Source organism: Ailuropoda melanoleuca, chromosome 11, assembly GCF_002007445.2.
Source record: "Ailuropoda melanoleuca isolate Jingjing chromosome 11, ASM200744v2, whole genome shotgun sequence".
NCBI lineage: Eukaryota > Metazoa > Chordata > Mammalia > Carnivora > Ursidae > Ailuropoda > Ailuropoda melanoleuca.
Window position 1 is genome coordinate 48,507,573 of NC_048228.1, and position 23,717 is coordinate 48,531,289.

The window sequence follows — 23,717 nt, forward strand, 5'->3', positions numbered from 1 at the left end:
TACCTTAAGAGGAGCAAATGCTCACAAGGATGGGTGGGGTTCCACGTGCTCAGAACGGAGCTCAGAGCTTGAGCCAGCCTCTCCTGGTTCCCCAGGGACCCAAAGAACAGTTCTGACTCCTTGCTCTTCTTCTGTCCGCAAGACGTTTAGGACTGGGGAGGCTGAGATGGCCAGCCGGCTCCTTGAAAGTGAAGGGTCTCGGGGCCGGACAGCTGGGTGTCAGTTTGCGCCCCGCCCTCACCGGAGCTGGGTGACCCTCCCAGGGCCGCACCCTGTTTGCTCCTCTGGGCCTCGGTTTCCTCCGTTCTGCAATGCGGGACGTGGACCCTCTGCCGCTGAAGCCCCTCAGGCCCTGCTCCCCCGCCGCCCGCGCGTCTGCGGCGTGGGCCGCGCTCCCGGGGAAGTGGGCCCCGTGCCCCCCCCCCCCCCCCCCCCNCCGAGGCCCCGGGAAAGGCAAGCCGCGCCCCTCCGCCGCTGGGGCTGCAGGGCTGCACCCTCGCGCCGCAGCCCTCCGCTTTCCGGGGTGTCCAAGCTTTCCCACCCTCGTCTCCCGCCATCCTCCTACTGACCCCTATTCCCTCGGTTTACACTTCTGCTGCGCTTGCGGCAAGTTCTCCAGATCTACTGCAGGGCTTATTTTCTTCAAGGCCTTGTGGATTCAAAGAGGACTGCGTCCCTGCTCCCTCGCCTGGAAGCCTGGAACAGAGGGCGAACAGCTAACACCGGCGCCAGCTCATGCCACCTATGGAACATTTACTTTGTGCCAGGCACAGTTCTAAACTCCTTACGAGTGTGCCCTGATTTAAATCTTGGCGCAGCCCTCTGAGGTAAGAGGTTTCTCAGTATCTGAAAGTAGAGTTCCTGTGAAACCTTTCCTAAGCTGAAACGGCGTGAAGTGAAGAAACGATCACCATGCATTTATATGGAAAAACCTTTTGGGCATTCCCAGATCCCCCCCCAAAATACCCTCTCTTAGGCTTTTCTGATACCTTAGACACACGTTGCCAACAGACGCAAAAATAAATCAAAATACGACACGGGCTCAGAGATCCAGTTCTCAAGCTCTGGTGACTTGATGCTGAGGTGCTCAGTGCGACCCGGGGGAAGGAGCTGGTGGGGGGCACTGGCTCGGGGTGTCTGCTCCCCTATAATGAATGCCTGCTGCTGAACAAACGCTCAGGACTGTATTCGATTTTGCCTTTTTTCCTTTCTTCTTTCAGCTAGCAGAAACAGGTACTCATAATGTAGGTATTTGGTCACAGTGAAGAAGCCTAACAGGCACTTTGGGAAGCCGGGGGGTATCTGTACTGTGATTATCCAGACTTTATAAATGAGGAAACCTGGACAGAGAGATTAAGTAACTTCAGCAAAGTCACACACGGAGGAAATGGCAGAACTAGGTTTTTGAACCCAGGTAGTTTTGCTGTTCCTCTGCTGAGTGTATTGGCTGCCTAGTGTGAGGATTCGAACCACAGACTTGGGGGAGATAATAGGGTGCAAGGGCATTCTAGGCACCTGGAACGATAAAACGAATGAAGGAGGCTAAAAACCAAAGCCCTGGTTGTATTGAGGGAATTGTGTGTGTTGAAGGATGTAGTAGAGAACGATAGAAGCTACCATTTATTGGGTATCAGGCATTGGACTCAGTACCTGACTGCATTCCCTCTTTTATCTTCAAGGCAACTCTAGGAGGTGCTATTTTTCTCAGAATTTGCAGCAGAGGAAACAGCTTAGAAAGGTCAATTTATCCAAAGCCGCTTGAGTAAAAAGTGTCATAACTGGGACTCAGCACTGGCCCCAGCCCTTATGTACCTTTCCTCAGAGCAGGGCTGGATCTTGAATGACACACTTCAGGTATTGGGGCATAATTCAGCAGAAGTAAGGAAGTACTGAAAGTGTTTGAGGGAGACTGGCAGACAGCTCTAATTCATCCTCTAAAAAGTTAGTTATGCTAACTTTAGTTTCCATAAACAAGGAATCAAAAGTGACAGTTAGTTAGAGGTGGAATTGGGGCAATTGTGGTTTGGGCTGTTGCAAATAGGATTCCACTGTCCGTCCTTTGTCTTGTCTTTCACATTAATGAAGTGCAGTTGAACACGAAGGACTCCACAACAAAGGCCTGAGGACAAAAGCAAAGGTTGGAGGTCAGGATGGAACAGGCACCCCTTCCCAGAGAGAAGCAGGTGCCGCTCTAGCGTGGAGCCAATTCTAGGATTTGTTCAAGAGGCCCAGTTGGACAACAACCAAGAGGGCTGGGAAAAACCTGACACAGGAACAGTGGAGAAGACCAGTGTCTTAGTCCATTCAGGCCGCTATAACAGGCTCCTAGAGACTGGGGGGTGTATAAACAACAAACACTTACTTCTCACAGTTCTGGAGCTGGGAAGTCCAAGATCAAGGCTCCAGCAGGTTTCATGTCTGGTGAGGGCCCCCTTCCTAGTTCGAAGACAGTTGTCTTCTTGCTGTGCCTCACACGGCCTCAAGGGCACAAGAGCTCGCTGGGGCCTCTTTCATAAGGGCACAAATTCCATTCATGACAGCTCTGTCCTCCTGATCTGATCACCCCAAAGAGCCCACCTCCGAATACCATTGTTTGGGGGGTAGGATTTTGACATATTAATTTTGGGGGGACACAAACATTCAGACCATAGCAAGCAGCTTACAACAACTCCCACAGTCTCATCTTAAAAAGTTACTACATAAAATTTTTAATTGTGAAATATTTTAAAGATACCAACATGAATAAATGATATTATAAATATATTGACTACCCGTGTACTCATCACCCAGCTTTATCAAAGCTTAAACATTATGTTGTATTCATTAGAATGTTTTCAAGATATTTTAAAGGTAAATGATAACAATTGATGTTCCTTTTGTGCTCTTTCGGATCCATTTGTCCCCACTTCCTCCAGAGAAAACCCAACAATAAACTCAGTGCTATTATTTTTGTGCATGTAATTACACTTGTTTCAAAATATCGATACAGCCATAAGTATTACATAACACTTTTAGCAGGTTTTTAGACTTTAAATATAATGATATCATGTTGTATATTCTTTCACTACCTCTTTCTGTTCAATTCTAGCTACTCTAGTAGCTACAGTCACTTTAACTGCTGCATTGTATTTCATTTTATGACTACATCATGGTTCATCATTCTTCTGATGATGGACATTACATTGTTTCATTGTTTTCAATATTTTTCTACTATGAATAATTCTTCAGTGAACATGATTGTACATAGTTTCTTGTTCATGTGGGTTGATGACATTATCACTTGAAAATAAAGTGAGGAAAGAAAAAAGAGAAAACACTGAATGCTTGGTACAGGGAGCAGGTGGTTACTAGGGGAAGGTATTAATAGGTTTGCAGATTAGGTGACTTCAAAGAGTTTTTAAATGGGACAATATTGTGAAAAATTTTGAGAGGATGGTCAAATGTATCACCTACTGCCACCATAATGCTGTATAACAAACCATCCTGAAATTTGGGAGCTTAAAAGAAGGCTTTTATTCCCTCCGATCAGCGGGATGGCTGGGGTGGCTCTGCTTCATGTGTTCATTCTGAGTCCAGGCTAAAAGGGCAACAGCTACCTGGAGGAGATTGTTCTGGTGTGTCGGAGTGCAAGAGGGCACACTCAACTGCACAGGCACTTCTCAGGCCCTTGCTTGCACCATGACTTCTAATATCCTATTGGCCAATCCCATTGAGTGGGATGGGTGGGTGGGCAGGGGATAATTCTGAACCATAACTAACTCACCTTAGCAAGATACAGAGAGGTGTTGAGGAGAGGTTGGGAACTCCCAACATGTCCAAACATTATCAAATGGAACAAGGACAACTAGAAAGACTCCTACATCCAATATTTAGGTCTGGGCACAGGTAGGAATATTGAAGGTCTCAACATCCCAGGAGAATGTCAGCCGTGGAAATAAGACCTTCAGAGGAAAATGAGCTCAACCAATAAACCAGCAAATATTATTTTGGTCTTTGAAACACCAAAATAATCAGCAATTTAGCTCACTTTTTTTAAGCACCAGCTATATGCCAGGTGCTGTTCTCAATGTATTGTACACATCATCTTATTTAATTTTCACCTCAACCAAATGAGGTAGGTCCTAGTATGCATCATTTCTAAGAGCTGCATAAACTGTACATTGTAAGATCCTGGGCCAAGATCACATAGCCAGTAAATCATGCACTTCAGATTCAAACCCAGTCAACCTGCTCCAAAGCTTATCTTAATCATGACAATGATAAATCTATACATAATGCCAAGAGGCTGACCCAAGGGGCTTCCATGAGAATGAGGGGGAGGAGAAAGGGCTAGCAGGTAATCTAGGTGAAACCATTCTTTTATGTTCAAAAGCTCCAGAGTTACAGTCACATTCTCTAACAACAGAAACTGCCATTATTTATGACCCCTTGTTGGCTTAGTAGACAGGGAAAGAAATATAGATTAATTGCCTTTTATGGGTCCCTCCCATTTCTGGAAGGAAATCATTCAACAAAAGAGACCCGTGTGCAAACAGTTGGTTGACATGCAACAGCAGGAGAGGGGCAAATGGTTTGGGCATTCCGACTTCTGTGATTCAAAATTCTGCACCAAATTATGATGGACCTGTATGGTAGGCAAAATAATGGCCCAAAATAATCCCTGGAAGCTTTAAATATGTTATGTTACACGGCAAGGGAGAACTGTGGTTGTAGATGGAATTAAGCTTGCTAATCAGCGGACCTTAATATAAAGAGATTATCCTGGAATATCTAGGTAGGCCAAGTATAATCACAAGGGTCCTTATATGGGGAAGAGGGAAGCAGAGGCTGAGCAGAGAGTTGACTCAGGGAGAAAGGATCAACTGGTCATTGCTGGCTTTGAAGAGAGAAGGGAGTGATGATCCAAGGAGTGCAGGGCCTCTAGAAACTGGGCGAGGCCAGGAAATGGATTCTCCCTTGAAGCCTCCAGATGGGATGCAGCCCGCCAACACTGTGATTTTAGTCTTGTGAGACCCATTTTGGACTTTTGACCTCTAGAACTGTAAGATAATACATTCGTGTCATTTTAAGCCACTAAACTGGGGGTAATCTGCTACAGCAGCAGTAGGAAACAAATTCAGCACTCCTGTGGGCATGACCTCCACTGGGTGCCCTTCGCTTCTACCCTCCAAGCAGTGGAGTTAGATCCTCCTATCAGAGCCAAACAGTAATTGAATAAATCTGGTCATTGCTAAGAAAACTTAAGAGAGAAAAGGAATAGTTGAACTCCCTCAGTTAATAAAACTTTCTTAAGATGGTTACATGGTTAAAATTTTTTTTTTTTAAATTCTAAAAAGAGGTCCATCAAAGTCTTGGCTCTTAACCCCCACCCCCCACCGTTCCCCCCAACCTCATTCCTTCCACTCACTGCTGCCCCCTTCAGGTAAGTACTTTCTTTACTTTCTTGGACATTCTTTCATTGTTTCTCTAAGTAAAATCAAGCAAAGCAAATATACATTCATATTTCCTCCCTTTATTACACAAAGGCAGTATATTTTTATAGTTTTGTATCTTGCTTTTCTCAATTTATTGCCTTTTGATCAAAACAGTGGTGTGGGTTTATTTTAATTCAAATTCATTGGTAAATATTTATTGACTGCATACTACCTGTAAGGCATAACAGTACCTGTTAGGTGTTATGGAAGATTGAAAGGAAAAAATGAAACATAGTTCAGATATCAATGAGTTTATAATCTGACTGAGGTCAAGACCAACTCCTGGCAAGCTAAAATCAGTAATTCAAGATGCTTTATAATTTGTTATATATAATGCTAAATTCTCAGGAAAGGACTTGTGGCTTTAGAATAAAAGGGAAACAAAAAGTTCGGGACAGTCAGGGAAGTAGGCAATGCAATCTGAATGATTTTAACATTATCATTTGAAAGAATTCCGTACTTGATTTTTCATTTGAAATCAGTGTGCCCGGTATTTCTCAATCACAGCATAAGGTTGCCTCACTGCCATTGCTATTGTCCTGAGGAAAGTTTTAGTGAAAATATTAACTTGAAGAAAAAGATTAGAACTAATCAATTGTCATTGAGATGCCTATAAACTTTTGGTTTGGCTTGTCGACAGCAACTTAAATGGTCAGAATACATTTTTTCTAGTCTTTCAGCAGGATAATACGCGATGCCCTTTAACCAAGACAGGGACTGCTGGGGCTCAGGAAGATCTCAAGCAGTGGTTCTCTGGGCTGGGACATGGGAATCCATTAGAAGTGCAAATTCCCTCACACCTACCCCAGACCTATGGCTTTAATAAGCCCTCCAGGTGATTCGGATGCAGACTAGAGCTTGAGGACCACTGGTTTAAGAAGACATCCTTCCTCAAACGGAAGAGGAGCTGCACTGGGACGAACAGAGAAACAGCCCTGCTTAAGGAGCTTGAGCATGGGGAGCTCATCAGATTCACAAATCTAAAGCGATGATGAGCTTTCTTCCAAGAGAGATGTGATGGTGTTCTGCCTTCCATTCTGCACTGTAACTCCTGCCTCCCATGCAGACGTTGCCACGATAAACTATTAAGTACCACCTCATCCTGGAGAATTCTGGGATTAACATAGTGGCGGGCGGCGGGTTTACGGAGAACCTATTACTTATGCCAGACATTGAGCAATGCCTTTGCAGACATGGTCTTATTTCATGCTTACTAACCAGTTTCGATTCGGTGTAATTAGCTCTATTTGCAAATAGAGACATGCTCAGAAGGCTTGGGGAACGTGAACAGGTTGCGGTTCGGCACAACCAGGAAGTAATAGGGCTGGATTTACATCCAGAAGGAAATGAGCAACAGGTCGTGGTAATGAAGGATTTATCTGAATTGTTTCAGAAAGGTTCAGGGTTTAACTTCTTTGGTTTCAGGATGGCAACTTTAAAACGAGACACACTCTAACCGTTTTTTGAATTGTCCTCATTGTAACAACTACCCAGTTACCATCTTTTAAACTAGAATCATGCTATGGCATGATTATAAAGCTAATATTTTTTTCCTCAAAGGATGAATTTTCTCAGAAGGAAATGTTGAATGATAATAATGATAAATATTAGGATCTCAGAAACCAGGTTCGTAGTCATTCAGGGAAAAAAAAAACCCAGAGAAGATTATTTGATGAAATTTTCACCATTCTGAATACATAAAACTACTTTATAGTTTTAGAAGAAGCTAATTTTTCCTATATCACCTTGTCCCTCTCTGAACAGAACAATTTGGGCATCAACTATAAGATTTTAGATCAAAGTTATTGAGGTATATTTAAAATACATGCTAGAATGGGAGGCAAAAACTAATAAAAGCAGATTTAATTGACTGAGTGGTTATAGATATTAAATGTTTGCTCTTACAGTGGTATGCTGCTGCTGGCTTAACATGCAAAAGCGAATTGCTACCTTTTTAGGACTTTTCCAAACAAACACAGCCATTATTAAACATTATATTAAATAAACACAATCGTGGGGCAACTGGGTGTCTCAGTCGTTAAGCGTCTGCCTTCGGCTCAGGTCATGATCCCAGGGTCCTGGGATTGAGCCCCACATTGGGTTCCCTGCTCGGCGGGGAGCCTGCTTCTCCTTCTCCCTCTGCCTGCTGCTCTCCCTGCTTGTGCTCTGTCAGATAAATAAAAAAAAATTTTAAAAATAAATAAATAAACACAATCAAATGAACTATGTTAAAAAAAAAAGACACCCAAACTTCCTATTTTACATTTTACTAGTCTCGATCCTCTTGAAGCTATTTATGTCTAGTACATCTGGGTAGTAGAAATGCTTATAAAGTCGTGTTCCTGTGCATCTCTCCCCAACTCCATGTTGAGGGAAACTGTGGTGGTAGGTTGACCGGCTATGGTGGGACATACACAACAGAAAACCCAGCAAATGCTACAAATCAGGCCTTTCCTGACTCCAAACGCTGGTGTGAAACATTTATCAGCATGCCGCTGATGATAACAACAGGCAAATTTAAAATGAAGACATGATCTGAGTTCAAGTGTTTGTCTTTGATATATATCTGAAAGCTATGGCCAAACCGAATTTAAGGACTATATAAGAGTTCTGGCAGGAGAGAAATAGCACACTCCAAGGGTCTGAAGAAAGTTTTATAAAGGGACTATTTACAGGGGTGCCTGGGCTGCTCAGTTGGTTAAGCATCTGATTTTGGCTCAGGTCATGATCCTAGGGTCCTGGGATCAAGCCCTTCATCAGGCTCCCTGCTCAGAGGGAGTCTGCTTCTCCCTCTGCTTCTGCTCCCCCCACCCCCATGATCTCTCTCTCTCTGAAATAAATAAAATCTTAAAAAAAATAAAAAGGGACTATTTACAGAGTGTAGGTAGGGTTAAGTTAAAGGAATCCACACTGATGGTGAAGACTCTAGGACTAGGAATCATTAACTACCTTTACACTTGTAGGGCAAAGGAAGGATGCTGTTGTCAGAACTTTCTGAGAACTGGACTGGGGAAGAGGGGCTGTAGCTCAGGGGGAAAACAACCAGAACCACACAGGGAGCAAGGCAGTGGGGAGTGGGGTTGGGGGGAGATAGGCACACCTTAACTTCTCTCCCATCAATGTCTCCATTTGGCCAGTCCCTAACAATAGTTAGGGATATTGAAGGGCAACAACTCGAAACTGGTTTTTAACAATTTATGAACGTTCTCCCAGAGAGAGGGATTCTAGTAAACTTTCATAACTAACTGGTTTTGGAACTTGGTAGCCTTAAACCCAAATGAGCCAAAGGTAAAACGGTTAGCTTTTTTGTTTCTTTGTTTTAGAGAGAGTTGTAGGGTGGGTCTATTTTATTGTATTAATCAAGTGACCACATTTTTCATGACAAGCATTGTATCTAAGTTATAGGAACCCTGGACCATTTTTAAACACCAATTTGTGCCCGTGAAGGCCTTGTGGCCAAGACTTGAAAGCCTAGTTTTCATGTGGAACTTTCAAAGAAAATTATCCAGGACAATGACCTACAACTATCTCATAGGGCTGTCGAGGACCGCATGGGGCAAAAGCCATAAAGGAGTCTATTGCTTCCAATTGCCAGGTGTGTCTGATGTATTACTTGAGAGTGTCCTGGGCTACTAGCTACTCTCAGGACACCACTCTAAAAGGCTCCTAGTTAGAGTTCTCTCAGGCTCATTTGGGGCCAGAATCTCTATTACGCAATCGTGTCATTTTAATATTAGGCTGAGACATATAAAACAACTGGTACTGGACTTTTTTAACCAACAAAATCAACAATTATATGGGGCTGAACTTGGTGAGATATTCTCAGTATCATCCTCCCTGTCCTGTTCCCACAACATTTTTTCAAAACCTTCGTCTGTGAGGTGTTGCAAAATCTGAATGAGAGCTCATTTTCTGCCACTGACCCCCAAGTTTCCTAAATTCTATGCCGATGAAATTTCAGGTCTCAGGAAGTATTTTCATAGGCAGTGCTGATGATTCAGAGATTGATCCCTGATATAGCTTCTCCAGGGGCCAGAGAGAAACGTGCTCCGGGGCTTAGAGCCCTGCTGTTAGGCAAGGGACAATCACAGGAAACTGCAAGGAAGTGAAGTTTCACTAAGTCCCAGTGGTATCTGTGGAAATCCCAGGCAGGGTTGTGGCCTCCTTTCCCCAGATTTTATGAAAACATGCTTTCTCAAGTCTTGCTGAGTTTGCAAATATGCCTTGAAAAGGTGCCAACAGAGCTCTGCTGGTCACTGTCGTTGGCAGTCTTTTTGGTTTTTTGATATAAAGCAGCTCCCCGGAGGGGATCGGCACACATGCCCGGGCTCGCAGAACGCTGAGACTGGGCGCAGTTGCTTTCTGACCCTGCCATTGTCCCTTCACACGCCAATCAACTTATTTGAGCCTTGGTCATCTCTCCAGGGTGAGTTAGGGACACTTCACAAATTTTTGTGAGTGCATAACAGGACCTATCAATTTACACACTGTATTAGGGATCCTAAGAGGGTTTGACAGTAATAAACACAGCATAAATAATCATCCTATTGTATTACACATGGAGATTTGATTTATTCATCGTACTGGGGTTTCAACTGATTGCAGAAGATGAGCTATGATGATCTGGGGCTGTGTAAGTTCTTCTTCATTTGACTCATAGCACGGTCCATGTGTGTCTCAGATTCAACCCCTTCAGGCAGGTTTTCTCCAAAAAACTTTGCCTCAAATTTCATAATGATTTTGCCATCTCAAAGGTGGTGTCTTCTGTGAATGAGACCAATAATCTATAAAGAACATAGCAACAAAAAAATGCAACCAGACTGTCATTTATTAATACAAATGTCTATAGTGGCATACGCTATTGGAGAAATCAGAAATTCATAACACACAAATTGGTATTAGTAATACAAAGATCATTTGAGTCAAGAAATCAGGTTGACAGCACCACAAATGTTTCACTCAGTCTGATCATGTGTGTCGTATCCAAGAACAATGAACACCCACAGGACACTGGGACTGAATGTCCTAAGACTATGCAAACACATTCCAACGTGACTTCCACACCCAGCGCGGAGTCTGCAGGCGGCCTTCAGGAGGCCTGGGGACCAGAACAGACCAGTGAGGCAGAAAAGGGGTGCAGACTCTTCTCTCTTTCAACCCTCACAGCCAGTGTAGGAGAGCAACTAGCAACCCCGGAGGGCTTCTTACTCCCCCTCACCTAACTGCACGGTATAGGAGAGTAGTAAAACACACACAAGGCATTAGTGAGCAAGTTAGGGAGACTGAAAGGAGGGCTTTCACTGAAATATAATCCCACATTGGTCACCAAATTGTCGGATTCCTACTATGAAACAGAAAACATAAACCAAATGAGAAACCTTATCAAAGGAGCAAATCTCAGCTTCACATCTCTTAACACTTGCTATTTAATGAGTGTGCATCCACTAAAGAAGAACTGGCATTTTAAAAAGCATAGGTAGTGGGGGGAAGAGCAGGAAGGGAGGGAGGTGGGAGTAGTCCCAGGCTTTCCTTTCGCACAGAGAGCTCACGGTCTCATGGTCCTGCCAGGATGTTGTCCTTGTCACTCATGACCACGTCCATGGAGGCTGCCGAGAGCACTCGGAGGTCTTGGTCTCCATCTCTTCCCACATTAGCTTCACTCTGCGCACGTCTGCACCCTTCCCAGGCGTGTGTCCGCCTCAGCAGGAGTGGAACGGATGTGCAAGAAGAATATCTGAGCAAAGGCAACCAGGCCGCTTGAATGCGGAAGCGTTCTGGCAAGTAGGGACAGTGATAAGTAACAGGACAAATCAAAAGTGGCCCCACAAATGATGGGCTTCCTGTCCTTGCAGAATTGGCATTAACCTTCTAGGCTGTTCTGGAGGAGATTCCACACCAGGCTGATGAGCTCTCCGGCCATGAGACACCAATTCTGTACGCTCCTGAGGCCGATACAGAAGTTCTGCCCCACGCTGCCCAAGCTGGTCTCAAGGAGCGCGCGACAAGTCAGGAGTTTTGGGTTCTGGGCTCACCCTGTGCTATCCTTGCCTGAAGACTTTACTCATCTCAGAATGCCAAGTCAGACTTTCCCCTAAATGTCCTGCTCCGGAGCTGACCCACAGTTTCAACTTATGCTACTGCGTTCTCATGTTCTGTTCAGTCATCCTAAGACCGCAGCTAGATTCATGCCTATGTCACGTGGTGCTTTTTTGTTCTAATGAGGTTGCTTTATAATCCAAGCAGAAGAGGCAGTTTCGGGTTGTTTTTTTTTTTTCCTTTCTGATCTTGCCATCATCGTCTCTCACCTCCCCTTCCTGAATTGATTCCTCTACCACTCACCCACACCACCATTCACTTGTTTACCTAACAAATATTTCTGCAGTGCTCGTTCCGTGCAAGGCGCTGCTGAAGAACCAAAGGCACGCCTCGCAAGGTCCTTTTCTCAAGAGCTTGGCGTCTGGTAGAGATGCCGAAAACCGCCCATGGCTCATTCTTCCTAGCTTTCTAGAACCAAAGTGTTTGCAGTGTGGAATGTTCTCAAAGAGCTTGGGTCATTCTAAAACAAATAGGACACAGTGTGATGCTCTGTGATTTGCTCAGTGGTTATGGTGTGCCATGCATCAGGAAGAGAACATGTCTTTCCCTCCTCAGTAATGAAATTGTGCCTTCATTTCAAAACGACATGACACGCATGCTTGTGTTTTTGCCAGTAAGGCAAAAACAAAAGAGAAACACAAAGGCAAGCTGTGTGCACACTTCATACAAAATCCTGAAGCTGCTATTTGAACATGAAATCATTTTAAAGCCATGTGTTTATGGCCCTGTCACGTGCTGATGTGGTAAAATCAATGCCTGAGCTACCAGAAAAGAACCCCCCAGAAGAGAAATCCCTGAAAACCTTCCCGGGATCGGCGCCTTCATCTGCCGTGAGGGTTGGTACTTGATCTGCTGTGAGTACTAGTTGGCATCAATTAACTCAGATTTCACTCTGAGCTGGGCTTTCTCCTAATTTGCTTTATTTAAAAGAATAAGTTACTTTTCCGAAACCCTAGCAAAATACAAAACTCGCAGCTAGCGAAGTACGTGGGTGAGTCTTGCTACTGGATTGGGCAAAGCCTGGGGTGGCAGGAAAGTATGGCAGGTTTTGTAAGCATCCGTGGCCCCGTGGAATAAAAAGGCCAGGTGCACTGATCTTGTTTCGCAGCATTCTCCGTCAGGGAGGATGTCCTGACGTGTCCGTGGCACAGTGTGAACCAGTGGGGCACAAGGACGTCCCCCTGGGCCTAGGGGGCCCTGCATCACTAATATGGTCAGGCCCCTCCTCTCTCTGTCTGCCCTTCTGAAAGGGCTGAAAGGGCAGGGGTTCCGCCGTGCCAGATGTCTCCTGCAAGTTGTGGGACAGGGCTCTCCTCTAGAGTACTTTGAAACCCCCAGGTGAAAAGGCTCTGGAAATGCAAAGGACAGTTAGAGGCCATGGCGTGCAAGCTGTCAAGCAGATACCATGAGCACGTACATAGGTTATGCTGATTAGCAGAATTTTGAATGGAATCAGAGTGTCAGCAATCCAAATTCTGCTGCCCGGAGGCCCAGGACAAGCCCAAGTAGAAGACAGCTAGAGGTGGGAGAGGAAACCAATGGTCCTGAACTGCCCCCAACCCCATCCCCCAACCCCTGCTGCCCCGGAGACCTGCCACCGCACCGTCCACATCTGCCGAGCCCCATCAGCTAGCTGGAAAGCCTAACCCCTGGCCAAGAGTGAAATCTGTGCTTTCTAAGACCAGCCTTACAGAAGGAGCAGTCCGCAGCTGCTGACACTATTCAAGAGATCTCCCGAGAGAACTCTGCTCCAGAACTCTGGGGTCTCAGTGGTTCTTTGTTTAATGAGGTAGCTCAGTTGTGAGTTGATGCATGTGATGTGTGCCTTCCGCCACTCAAAGCTATAGTTTTCCCTTTTTAAACTGCAAGATTATAAAAATACCAGTATTTGACCCCCGTTTTTATAAAAATGATTTTAGAAAAAAATACACATAGGTCTCCGCCGTTAAACTTCCGTTCCATCTTGTAAATTGTTGTGAACTCTGACTTCCAGATTCAATTTTTTTACTTTAGCACCTTTGAAAGCATAAGCCCCCTCGGCCTCACTCAGGATGTTGACGTTGCGCACGGTGCAGTAGTGTCTGTTCGAGTTCTTCTCCACCCTGTCCGGGCTCCTCTTGGACACATCCACCTTGGTGTTCAGAGGGTATTCCTCCAGAATGTCCTCTGTGGGCGTTTTCCTCCTCTGCCTCTGGCATTTCCTGGTGAGGAAACAAGCCACCAAAAGCACGAGAAGCAGGAGCATGATGGCAGCGAGGGCACTGCCGAGAGACGCCCCGGTCTGCGAGAGAGAAGCCGCCACCGCCGGCGCTTGCATGTCCAGATTCAGGGACTTCATGTTGGTGCCATTCTTGACTTGGTCCCCTTCATTGTCATAGATGAGGGAATCGTCAAGGGTCAGATGGCCGCTGGGGTCCACCAGGTCCCTTCGGTTGCGCCTCAGGGGTGCTGCGAGAGAGCGCTGGACCCGGGGCCCTGAGATGGTGTCAGGGCCAATGACATAGATCACCTGGAGATACCACTGGTGGCCTGCTTCCACCTGCGGGAGGAGGAGACAGGGAGACGAGGCGCACATGTCACTGTTGCCCACAGACCACCTCTTCGGGAAGGAAATGGAATGACCACAAGCCTGGATAAATGGTCTCCAGGAAAGCATTAGCAGTGGTTGGTGTCTACTAGTCGAGAATTGAACCAAATATTATAGGTTCTATTTTATACCCAAACTAGGGTCATCTTGGGCCAGCTATTCACATTCTTTTCTGTTTCCCTATCTGGGTATGGAAGAGCCCTAAGAATTTATCTTTCATGGTCTCTTTAGCTAAGTAAATACTTCGGATTTTCAGTCTTTATTGATAGCAGTGAAGTAATAGTATTAATAACCATGTTTATTCCCAGTGACCTTCAATTGTTGGTTATGCAAACTTACTATTTATTGATGAGCTTCAGCTAAACTAGAGTCATTCAACAAATACCCACTGAACACCTACTCTGTGCATAAATATGCAGATACATGACAAAAACTTCCTAAATCCGAACACTTCCTGGACCATCCCCTGAGTGGTTAAATATCAAGTATTTTATTGCCATTTCCTGTGCCCCCACTGAAACCCTCTATGGTTTTGAACTAACTTCTGAGGAATGGCGACGGTTCTGAAATCCAAGGTCATGGATTAATATTTGAAGATCAGAAAAGGTGGAATTTGATTTTGGAAGTTCATGTTTATTACTGGATTTAGAGTATCTTTGCTCATCAAATACTAGTAATTCTTGTCATTCTAAATGGCTGTACTGTATTTATGACTTTGTTCAATGTTTTCCAGATGCCTGTGAAAATCAGCTGGTGCAGCATAGAGCCAAAAAGGCAGGCAATACAAGAGTTTAGGAAAAACCAGAGTACCATATGCACCCCTGACCCACACAATGACAAGTAAGTATAAGCAAAGTGAAGAATTTATTATTGCTGTGGTCTCTTGGGATAGATGATGAAAACCTGGGGTGAATGGAGGCAATGGGCGGTGCAGTCAGTTAGGCATCTGACTCTTGGTTTCTGCTCAGGTCAGGATCTCAGGGTTGTGAGATTGAGCCTGGCATCTGGCTGCGCTCTCGGCAGGGAGTCTGACTGAGATTCTCTCTCTCCCTCTCTCTCTGCCCCTCCCCCCACTTGTGTGCACGTGCTCTCCCTCTCTCAAATAAATAAATAAGATCTTTAAAAAAAATTAGGGGTGAATGATAAGCTCAACACCAATAAAAAAGACCCACCAGCAAGAATGCTATAAAAAGAGACTAATAGTCCAGAGATAATATCATCTTCCTTTTTTGTAACTTTTAAAGTGGCCTTGGTCCTATGCTTCCACTCTTCTCACCACACTCACCTTATAGAGTGCATCTACCTTCAGAGTAAATCCATCCACACCCGGCATGCTACTGACCACATGGAAATCAGGCAACTCGGAAGCAAAGTGGGCCTCAAAGGGCACATCATGGAAGTACTTATCAGTTACTTCAGGCTGACTGCGGTCCTAGAATTTCAGAAAAAAAGAAACACAAGGTTTAGAAAGATGGAACCACTCACCCGGCAGGTGGCAGTCACTGGGAAGAGAAAGGTACTCTCCACTCCTGCCTTGGGTTGGGTCAGGAGTGTACGTGCTATAAAGGCCCTTCCTTAAGCCAACCACTGCCTCGGCACCCACTGCTCTCTTCAAGAAAGGACACTTGGTGGATTCTGTGATCTTGAAGCTCAAAGAGTGGGAAAGCCTAGACAAATAATTCTCAAGCCACTTGGTCTCAGGACCCCTTACACAGTTAAAAGTCAAGGACTCCAAAAGTGTTTTGTTTACATGGTTTATAACTATCAATATTGACTATTAAAATTAACACTGAAAAATTAGAAAATACTTATTTTCTAATTCATTTTAAAGTGGCAATGAGAAACCCACTGCATGTTAACATAAGTAACATTTTTTTAGAGAAAATGCCTATATTCACCCCCAGCTCCTCAAAGAGAGCTGGCATTGTTTTACATTTGTGCAAATCTCTGGGAAAGAACTAGATTCTCATAAACTTCTATATCGACTCAGTTGTGTTATGTTAGTTTGGCTGAAGCATATGAAGAAAATCTGGCCTCACACAGATGTGCAGCTGAAAAAGGGAGAAATGATTTCATATCTTTTTCAGATAATTGTGGATATTCTCTTTGATACTAAATCAAACTCGGTAAATGGTATTTTTGAAAGATTAGTTACAATGTGGATTTTGAAACCATATCAATAAACCTTTCATAGGCTCTACACTCATGAGTGAATTAGTGTGAAAAAAGCCCAAGAATCATTATATTATCATGAAAGTAGTTTTGACCTTGTGGACTCCCGGAAAGAGAATCGGGGATATTCAGGGGTCTCTAGTCCACACTCTGAGAAACTATGGCCTCTACTTTCCTTTTTCTGGAACATTAATAATAGCTTGTCTTGTTATCCACCATAACCATCACATTTGGTAATATGCACTAGCATTTATCTGATCAAAGAGAAACAACAACAGCAATATGTAAAGAGAGAATACCGTCAAGAGTGGGGTTCCACCTACTTTAGGCAGAATTGTTAGCTAAGGAAATCAACTTGAGTGTCAGCTATTTAACACTAACAGTTAACATACCAGCAGCAGAAATCTGTGTTTTAGGTGTTTGTTTGGCTGAATGCATCCATACTGAGGCCCTTCATTGTAGATTGTCCCCGTGGGATCAAAGAAAGGCACATAGCCATCTTTGCCGGTACAAAGATAGACTTTCTCCAGCTGGAGTTTGTAAGCAGAATTAAGGTTTTGCTCTGGATTCCAAAGTACTCGGCCATAAAGGATTTGACCTGGAAAGATTGAGAGGCCTTAATTAGGTCAGACTTTAAGATTAAAAGGAAAGAACTGTCAAGGGTAGAAAGGATTTAACACATTCCCTTAGAGTCAAAAGTACCTCTCTATGAAGAGCTCAATGATTCCATGTGCCCTTAAAATATTCATTGATTTACAGCTTCTTTTATTCCATAAACATAAATTAAGCATTTAAGGTGTGCCAAGGACTCTGTTGTGCACAGGGGATACAAAGGTGAGTGAGATGCAGCTGAGAGAGGACAGAAATAAATCCTAGCCAATTGCTAAAAATAACATTGCTAACATTTATCAAACTCATACTATTTGCTAGGTACCGTACTAAGTTCTTTCCATACAAGAACTCACATAAGGCTCACGATTTTATAGGTGAGGAAGTCGAGGCACTTAAGTGACTTGCTGAAAGTCACAGAGCTAGTAAGTGGTGGTGGTGGGATTCAAAGTCAAGGGACTTGGGCTCTAAAACCCACCCTTATCACAACACTATACTGTCAGGAACCACAGTAGAGGAAGGTACATAATGTTACATGAGCATGCAGCCGAGCACAGAGATCTGCCTGGGGAGAGGGATGGAAAGGTTTAAAGAGGAGATAATGTTTGAGCAGTATCCTAAAACATGAGTAGGCATTTGAGCATTCGAGGTAGGAGAACGGGGAGAACATTCTAGGCAAAAGAAAGTCCACGTACAAAATACCGCATGCTGGAAGGTGAGTCGTGGTGCAGCTACTGTTTTTTGGTGCCTGCTGTGGTACTTTCTTTACATCGACTTCTACTTTCTTTACTTATACTATCTTATGCATTCTTCCCAAGAGCCCAAGAGATAGGTTCAATTATTATCCTCATTTTAAATAACATGCCCGAGGTTTCACATCTGTGACACGGGAGGATGTGAATTCGAGCACAAATCTGTCATGCAGAGCGTTAGCTATGCAGTACTGAGTAGGTCAGTGTGACTACAGAGGAGGATGGTTAGAGGTTCTGGCAGGAGAGACTCCTGGGAAGATAGGCTAAGGGTGCTGGGAGCCTGGACTTTGGCATGTAAGAAATGGGCAACACTGGAAAGTTTTAAGCAGGGGTGTAATATCAACACACTGGGGCTTCAGAAACAGGGAGAATGGAGGAAAGACAAAGAGACTAGAGTCACAGAGATCGGGTAGGGGGCTATGCTAATGCTCTGTGAGAGATAGGTATCTAAAATACAGCTGTTAAGCAAGGGAGGGACTCAAGAAATGTATGGGAGTCAGATTCCACTGATCTTAATGATAGGTGGGAGGCATAGGAGTAGAGGATGATCCTGAGGTTTTTGCCTGGGACACCTGGAGTATGATAATGCATCAATACAGTGGCAGATGTGGTAGGAGGGAGGTAAGTCCCGTTCTAGACACTTCTAGGTGTTTGAAAGACATCCATTTGAAGTGACTTGGTAGTTCCAGATCCACATGTAGAAATGTAGAAATGAAGCTCGGAGAGATCACGGTAAGGTCAACTCTTAAGGAATGGCTGTGGAGGAGTAGGAGAATAGGGAGTTCAGAGCAAAGGGATGGGCCAAGCCACAGGGATGACCAGAGTACAGCAGAGTAAGACCAGAAGGAGCCATGCATGAAACCTGGGGACAATAACATGGATGCAAAAGAGGAAGAAGACCCAGGGCAGGAGAGTAAGAAGTGGCCAGAGAAGCAAGACAGTGTCAGGTGAGGCTGGGGAAAAGGAAACCCAACAGGAAATAAGTGTCGAAATCCACAAATTTGGTGTCGTTGACAAAACAGAGTTCTGAGCTGTGTGTGGTGGGACAAACCCTGCCTGCAACAGACGGACAGAGATGAAGGGCCACAGAGACAGTGTGTGCTCACACCTCACTCTTGAAGAAGTTTCTCAGAGAAAAGAAAAGGGGAAAACAGACTGAAGTTTGAAGGGGAGTTAGGGCTGAGGGATGCTTTGTTTTTTCTGCTATGGGCAGGACTTGAGTGTGTTTTTAGGATGAGAGAAAAAACTCAGATAGGAAGAGAAGGTTAAAAGTAAGGAAAAGGCAGAAGGAGCCATTGAGAGAAGAAAGGCAGATAATTGACTAATTTGTTTATTCAATCAATCAGTATTTATTGAGCACCTAGGCACTGATGATCTGGCGTGCAAATTTTATATCTGATCACAATCTCTACTCCTGTGGAACTCATTGTCTAGTGGTAGAAATAGGCAACAAGTAAGTAAATATGTAATATATATTACACAATGTTAAAAATTGTGAGAAGTACTATAAAAATGAATAATGTTCTGTGAAAGTGAAAATATGGAGGTCTATGTTTAATTGTCTGGTGTGGTCAGGGAAAGCCTCTTTGAGGCTGTTAACAGTTAAGTAGAGACCTGAAGGAGAAGAAAGGGCTATCCTTTTGAAATGTCCAGGAAATCCCATCTGGGGCAAGGAGGGGGCAGAGGAACCATTTTTAGTAGAGAAAGTGTGATGGAGAATACATAGACATTTGGCAACCCTGAGGCTGGTAGGTAGTGAGGGTCATGTTGCAATCTTTCTCTGAGTAACTGAGAGATAAAGCAACTTACTCAAAGTCAGACAGCTTGTTAGAATCTAGTTGGAAACCCTAGTCTTCTTACCACTCAGACCAGTGTTTTTCCATAGTACCACACTGCCCACCATTATAGTACCAGATATGTGAGCTTATTTTGATGCAACTTGAAGGAAGGTTATGGGTCTGTTCCTTGACTAAACCTTGGCTGTCCTAGAACCAAGCGCAGGGGAATCTTCACTGGAGAGCTGCCTGGAAGTCGAGCAGAGATGCTAGTCCAGAGACCTGTCCTAAAGCATCTCAAGCCCAGCCGGAGTCTCTTTCTGCAGGCGAACGAAACAACTTACCTTTTGAGAAGGCCCCTTTGTAATCCATTTCTGCCAGTGACATATCAGATGTATTGGGATCCATTAGGAACACCTTCTCATTATTGCAGAGCTGAAATTCAGTGTTGAGCGAATACACAACTGGTACAGGGCGGTTGGTCTGCTGGAATGCAATGGGGATCAGGAATCTAAATGCAGGAGAAACAAGAGCTCCTTGAGAGCAGGGTCAACTTTGTAAACTTCGCACTGTCCTCCCTTCCCACCCTTCTCAGGATTCTGAACAGCACTTTGTTGCAGGTGCTAAATAATCACTGATAAAGAGATGTTTGTAGGAGAAATAATCTAATTCATCTTTAGAACTCTATTGTACTCTTTGCTTGTCCTAGCCTTTTCATTCTGAAGGTCCCCAAGGGTGCTCTTTGATTGCTGAAGGGCTCACTGCCATGGTGCCCTGCCTAGACTTCTCCTTCCCAGATCTGCCTGCCCTATGACTCTTTCAACCAGATCCAAACATATTTATGCTATGTCCCACTCTTCAAGACATTGTTAAACAAATACTCTCTTGCCTCACTCCTTACTCCTCCCTGGCCTTCTTTCTTGGTCTTTTGAATTTGCTATTTTCTTCCCAGCCTCTGGCATATAAGGGCTCCTCCAGCCAGACTGGCCTTCTTTAGGTCTCTTGACATGTTCTCTACTCCATATTTCTACTGCCTTGGGACTCACTATTCAGCAAATATTCACTGTGCTTTTATTACATGATAGACATTGTTCTAGTAATGGGAATTCATCTATGAACAAAGCAGAAAAACATACACATCAGGGACAATACGTTCCAATACGGAGTCAGTTAATAAAATAAGTTCAAAAACATATAGTACATGAGAAAGAAACAGGTGATGAAGAGAAATACGATGCAGAGAAAGGGAATGCTAGGAAGAGGTTCAGCTGAACATTTTTAATATGGCGGCCACGGAAGGCCTCAGTGAGAGGAAAACTAGGAGGATGGAGCTACCCTTACCTGAAATGGGAAAACTGTGGGAGGACTAGATTTGGTGGAGGAAGGGGAGGGATTCAGGGACAGGCATGTTCAGCTTGGGAGGCCTACAGGAGAGCCGGTGGAGAGACAGAGCAGTCAATCTGATGCACAAGTCTGGGTGTGAGAGGTGAGCCCTGGGCTGAAGGTGTTCCTTTGTATTTCAAACCTTGAGAACAAATGACGAATGAGACCACCATGTGAAAACAGAGAGAGAAGAGACAGTTCTAGCACGGCACTTAGGGTGCTCCAAATTCAAAGGCAATGGAAAAGAGGAGGAACCAGCAGACCAGATGGTGAGGAAAAGCCAGAGGGTAGAAGAAAAGCTTACAGAGCATGACACTGCCGCTGAGTGAAGAAAGTGGTCCAAGGAGGAGACTGAACAACTGCTAACTGTTGTAAAGCCGTCGCAAAAATAAAGATGAGACTCAACCCCCGGTTCTAGTAAGACACAGTCATTGGTGACCTTGACAAGATCAGGCTAGGTTAAGGGATGAGAGCAGAAGCCTCACGGCATTGGACTCAAGAGATAACAGAAGGTGCTAAACTGGAAATTGCAAGTCTAGGCAACTCTTGAGGGGTAACTTGAATACAAGGAAGGAGAAAATGTGTGTGGGGGGAGAAATGGAGTCAAGAAAGGACTTTTTTTAAAGATGGGAGAAATTACATGTTTTTAATGCTGATTGAAGTGATTCACAGAGGAGATGCTCTTTATAAAGTGGATGAGAGGATTTGGGATTCAGTGCACAGTGGGGTGGCTGGCTTGGAATAGGAGCCAGGACTGTTCCTTCCTATGGACAGCTATGTACATGCAGATGCAGGGGGCGGGTAGATATGATGGTAGGAGCTTGGGTGAGTTCTCTTCAGATTTCTTCTGTTTCCTCCGTGAAATAGGACACAAGATAATTGGCTGAGGGTGAGGACGGGGGAGATATAGCAATTTGAGCGGAAAGCAATAAAAATAGTTGAGAAGAGTGAGAGAGTGAAGCCATTGGTTAGGGAACTGTTTTGTTTTCTGCTGGGAAGCCCTGAAGGTCTACTTGAGATTAGTGATAATGAATTTGAAGTTTCCCGACACTGACCTTGCTGGACATTCTGCAGGAACACTCCTCCTCTGTCTGCTTTTCTTTGCCTAGTTAACTCTTATTTATCCTCCAGATCTCAACTCAAACACCACAGTATCTAGGAAGTTCACCCTCTTTCTCTTTCCTTCCAGGCTAGGTCAGATCCCTTATCATTTGTTCTCTCTCTCTCTTCTTTAAATTTCGTTAATTAATTTATTTGAGAGAGAGCAAGGGAGGGGGGAAAGGGATAGAGAGACTTAAGCAGACATGGGGCTCGATCTCACAACCCTGAGATCATGACCTGAGCTGACATCGAGAATCAGATGCTTAACCAACTGAGCCACCCAGGCACCCCTTATCATTTGTTCTCATTATACCCTGCACTTTTCTTTCTCTTTTTTAAATGTTTTTTTATTATATTATATTAGTCACTATACAGTACATCCCCGGTTTCCGATGTAAAGTTCGATGATTCATTAGTTGCGTATAACACCCAGTGCACCATGCAATACGTGCCCTCCTTACTACCCATCACCAGTCTATCCCATTCCCCCACCCCCTTCCCCTCTGANAATCATATGATAATTGTCTTTCTCTGCTTGACTTATTTCACTTAGCATTATCTCCTCCAGTGCCGTCCATGTTGCAGCAAATGTTGAGAATTCGTTCTTTCTGATAGCTGAGTAATATTCCATTGTATATATGGACCACAGCTTCTTAATCCAGTCATCTGTTGAAGGGCATCTTGGCTCCTTCCATGATTTAGCTATTGTGGACAATGCTGCTATGAACATTGGGGTGCATATGGCCCTTCTCTTCACTACGTCTGTATCTTTGGGGTAAACAATACCCTGCACTTTTCTTTCACAGTACTTATCATGATTTGACATTTTATTTAAATAAAGCGACTTTAAATGTAAACCAGATCGAAGTCTGCTTCACCCATTACAGGTTCCATAGAATCACAACCCAGATCTAGTTGCTCACGGGCTGTATCTTCATTGCTGGCCAAGCTTCTGACATACATTTGTTGAAGAATAATACATGAGTGATAGTTTCAATGCTCTACACTTGCAACAGAGTCCCTCTGACCATTGCTTACTTTTAACTGGAAGTGCTCCAGTGGGCAGATTTGAGAGGGCCAGGGTGCGGGAGGAACTTGATGTAGGAGCAACCTACACAAGCTCGGGCTGACACTGCTTCGACAGCTTCCAAGTAACCACTGTTTGCACCAAGAGCTCATTTAGCGGACTCAGCAAAACAGGTTTTTCTTGTTGATACTGGTATTACCAGATTCCACATAGTGCCTGACACCTAAGATACCCAATAAGTATTTACTGATTAAATAGAACAAATAATGGAAGGAGACGATGATGATGATTTATAAGGTTAGAAGGTCTGACAGACCTCACAAAAAAGGCATTATAGGAGACACAATTCTTTTGAATTAAGTCTGAATTCCCTGAGTCACTCTTGGTTATTTTTTGTGTTGCAGTTCTATTGCATCCCTGTGGAGCCATATAGACGACGAAAAGCAAGGTTAGGCCCTACGGAAAGTCACCCTGGGAATAACAGGGACCCCACAAGTAACGATCTCCCTGGTATGAGGCAAAGATTTCCAACTCTGAAGCCTCAGTATACTGACTCAACAACACTCTTCCCTCTGTGGCCTCCCACACCCTCAGCACCAGGGGTGGAGATGGGTTGGTGTCTTCTTTGCTCCTGTTCGCCATTTTCAAATGGCAAAAGACTTTTTAAAAAAAGCCTGGCAGCTACCCTGGAGAAACTCTTCTTACATATGTACGCTCAGAGACACATACAGTACTCTTCAT

The 23,717-nt window shown here is 44.3% G+C and overlaps 2 protein-coding genes across 5 annotated transcripts in view; both read right to left on the reverse strand.

Moving 5' to 3' along the window:
* ANXA3 (annexin A3) overlaps positions 1-686 on the reverse strand; it is a 47,696-nt gene extending 47,010 nt beyond the window's left edge. The window contains exon 1 of one of the 3 annotated variants that reach the window (XM_034671644.1): positions 570-686. The gene's annotated coding sequence lies outside the window, so the exon portion shown is untranslated. Of the gene's footprint in view, positions 1-3; positions 327-569 lie in introns of those variants that run through there. The other 2 variants (XM_034671645.1, XM_019794637.2) reach the window with 2 other exon arrangements.
* Positions 687-10,040: 9,354 nt separating this feature from the next.
* FRAS1 (Fraser extracellular matrix complex subunit 1) overlaps positions 10,041-23,717 on the reverse strand; it is a 414,631-nt gene continuing 400,954 nt past the window's right edge. For both annotated transcript variants that reach the window (XM_034671646.1, XM_002912484.4), the window contains 4 exons: positions 19,810-19,976; positions 16,722-16,927; positions 15,443-15,589; positions 10,041-14,109 (listed from right to left, as the gene is read on the reverse strand). In XM_034671646.1, the coding sequence (XP_034527537.1) occupies positions 13,516-14,109; positions 15,443-15,589; positions 16,722-16,927; positions 19,810-19,976 (1,114 nt within the window). In that variant the 3' untranslated portion in view covers positions 10,041-13,515. The remainder of the gene's footprint in view (positions 14,110-15,442; positions 15,590-16,721; positions 16,928-19,809; positions 19,977-23,717) is intronic.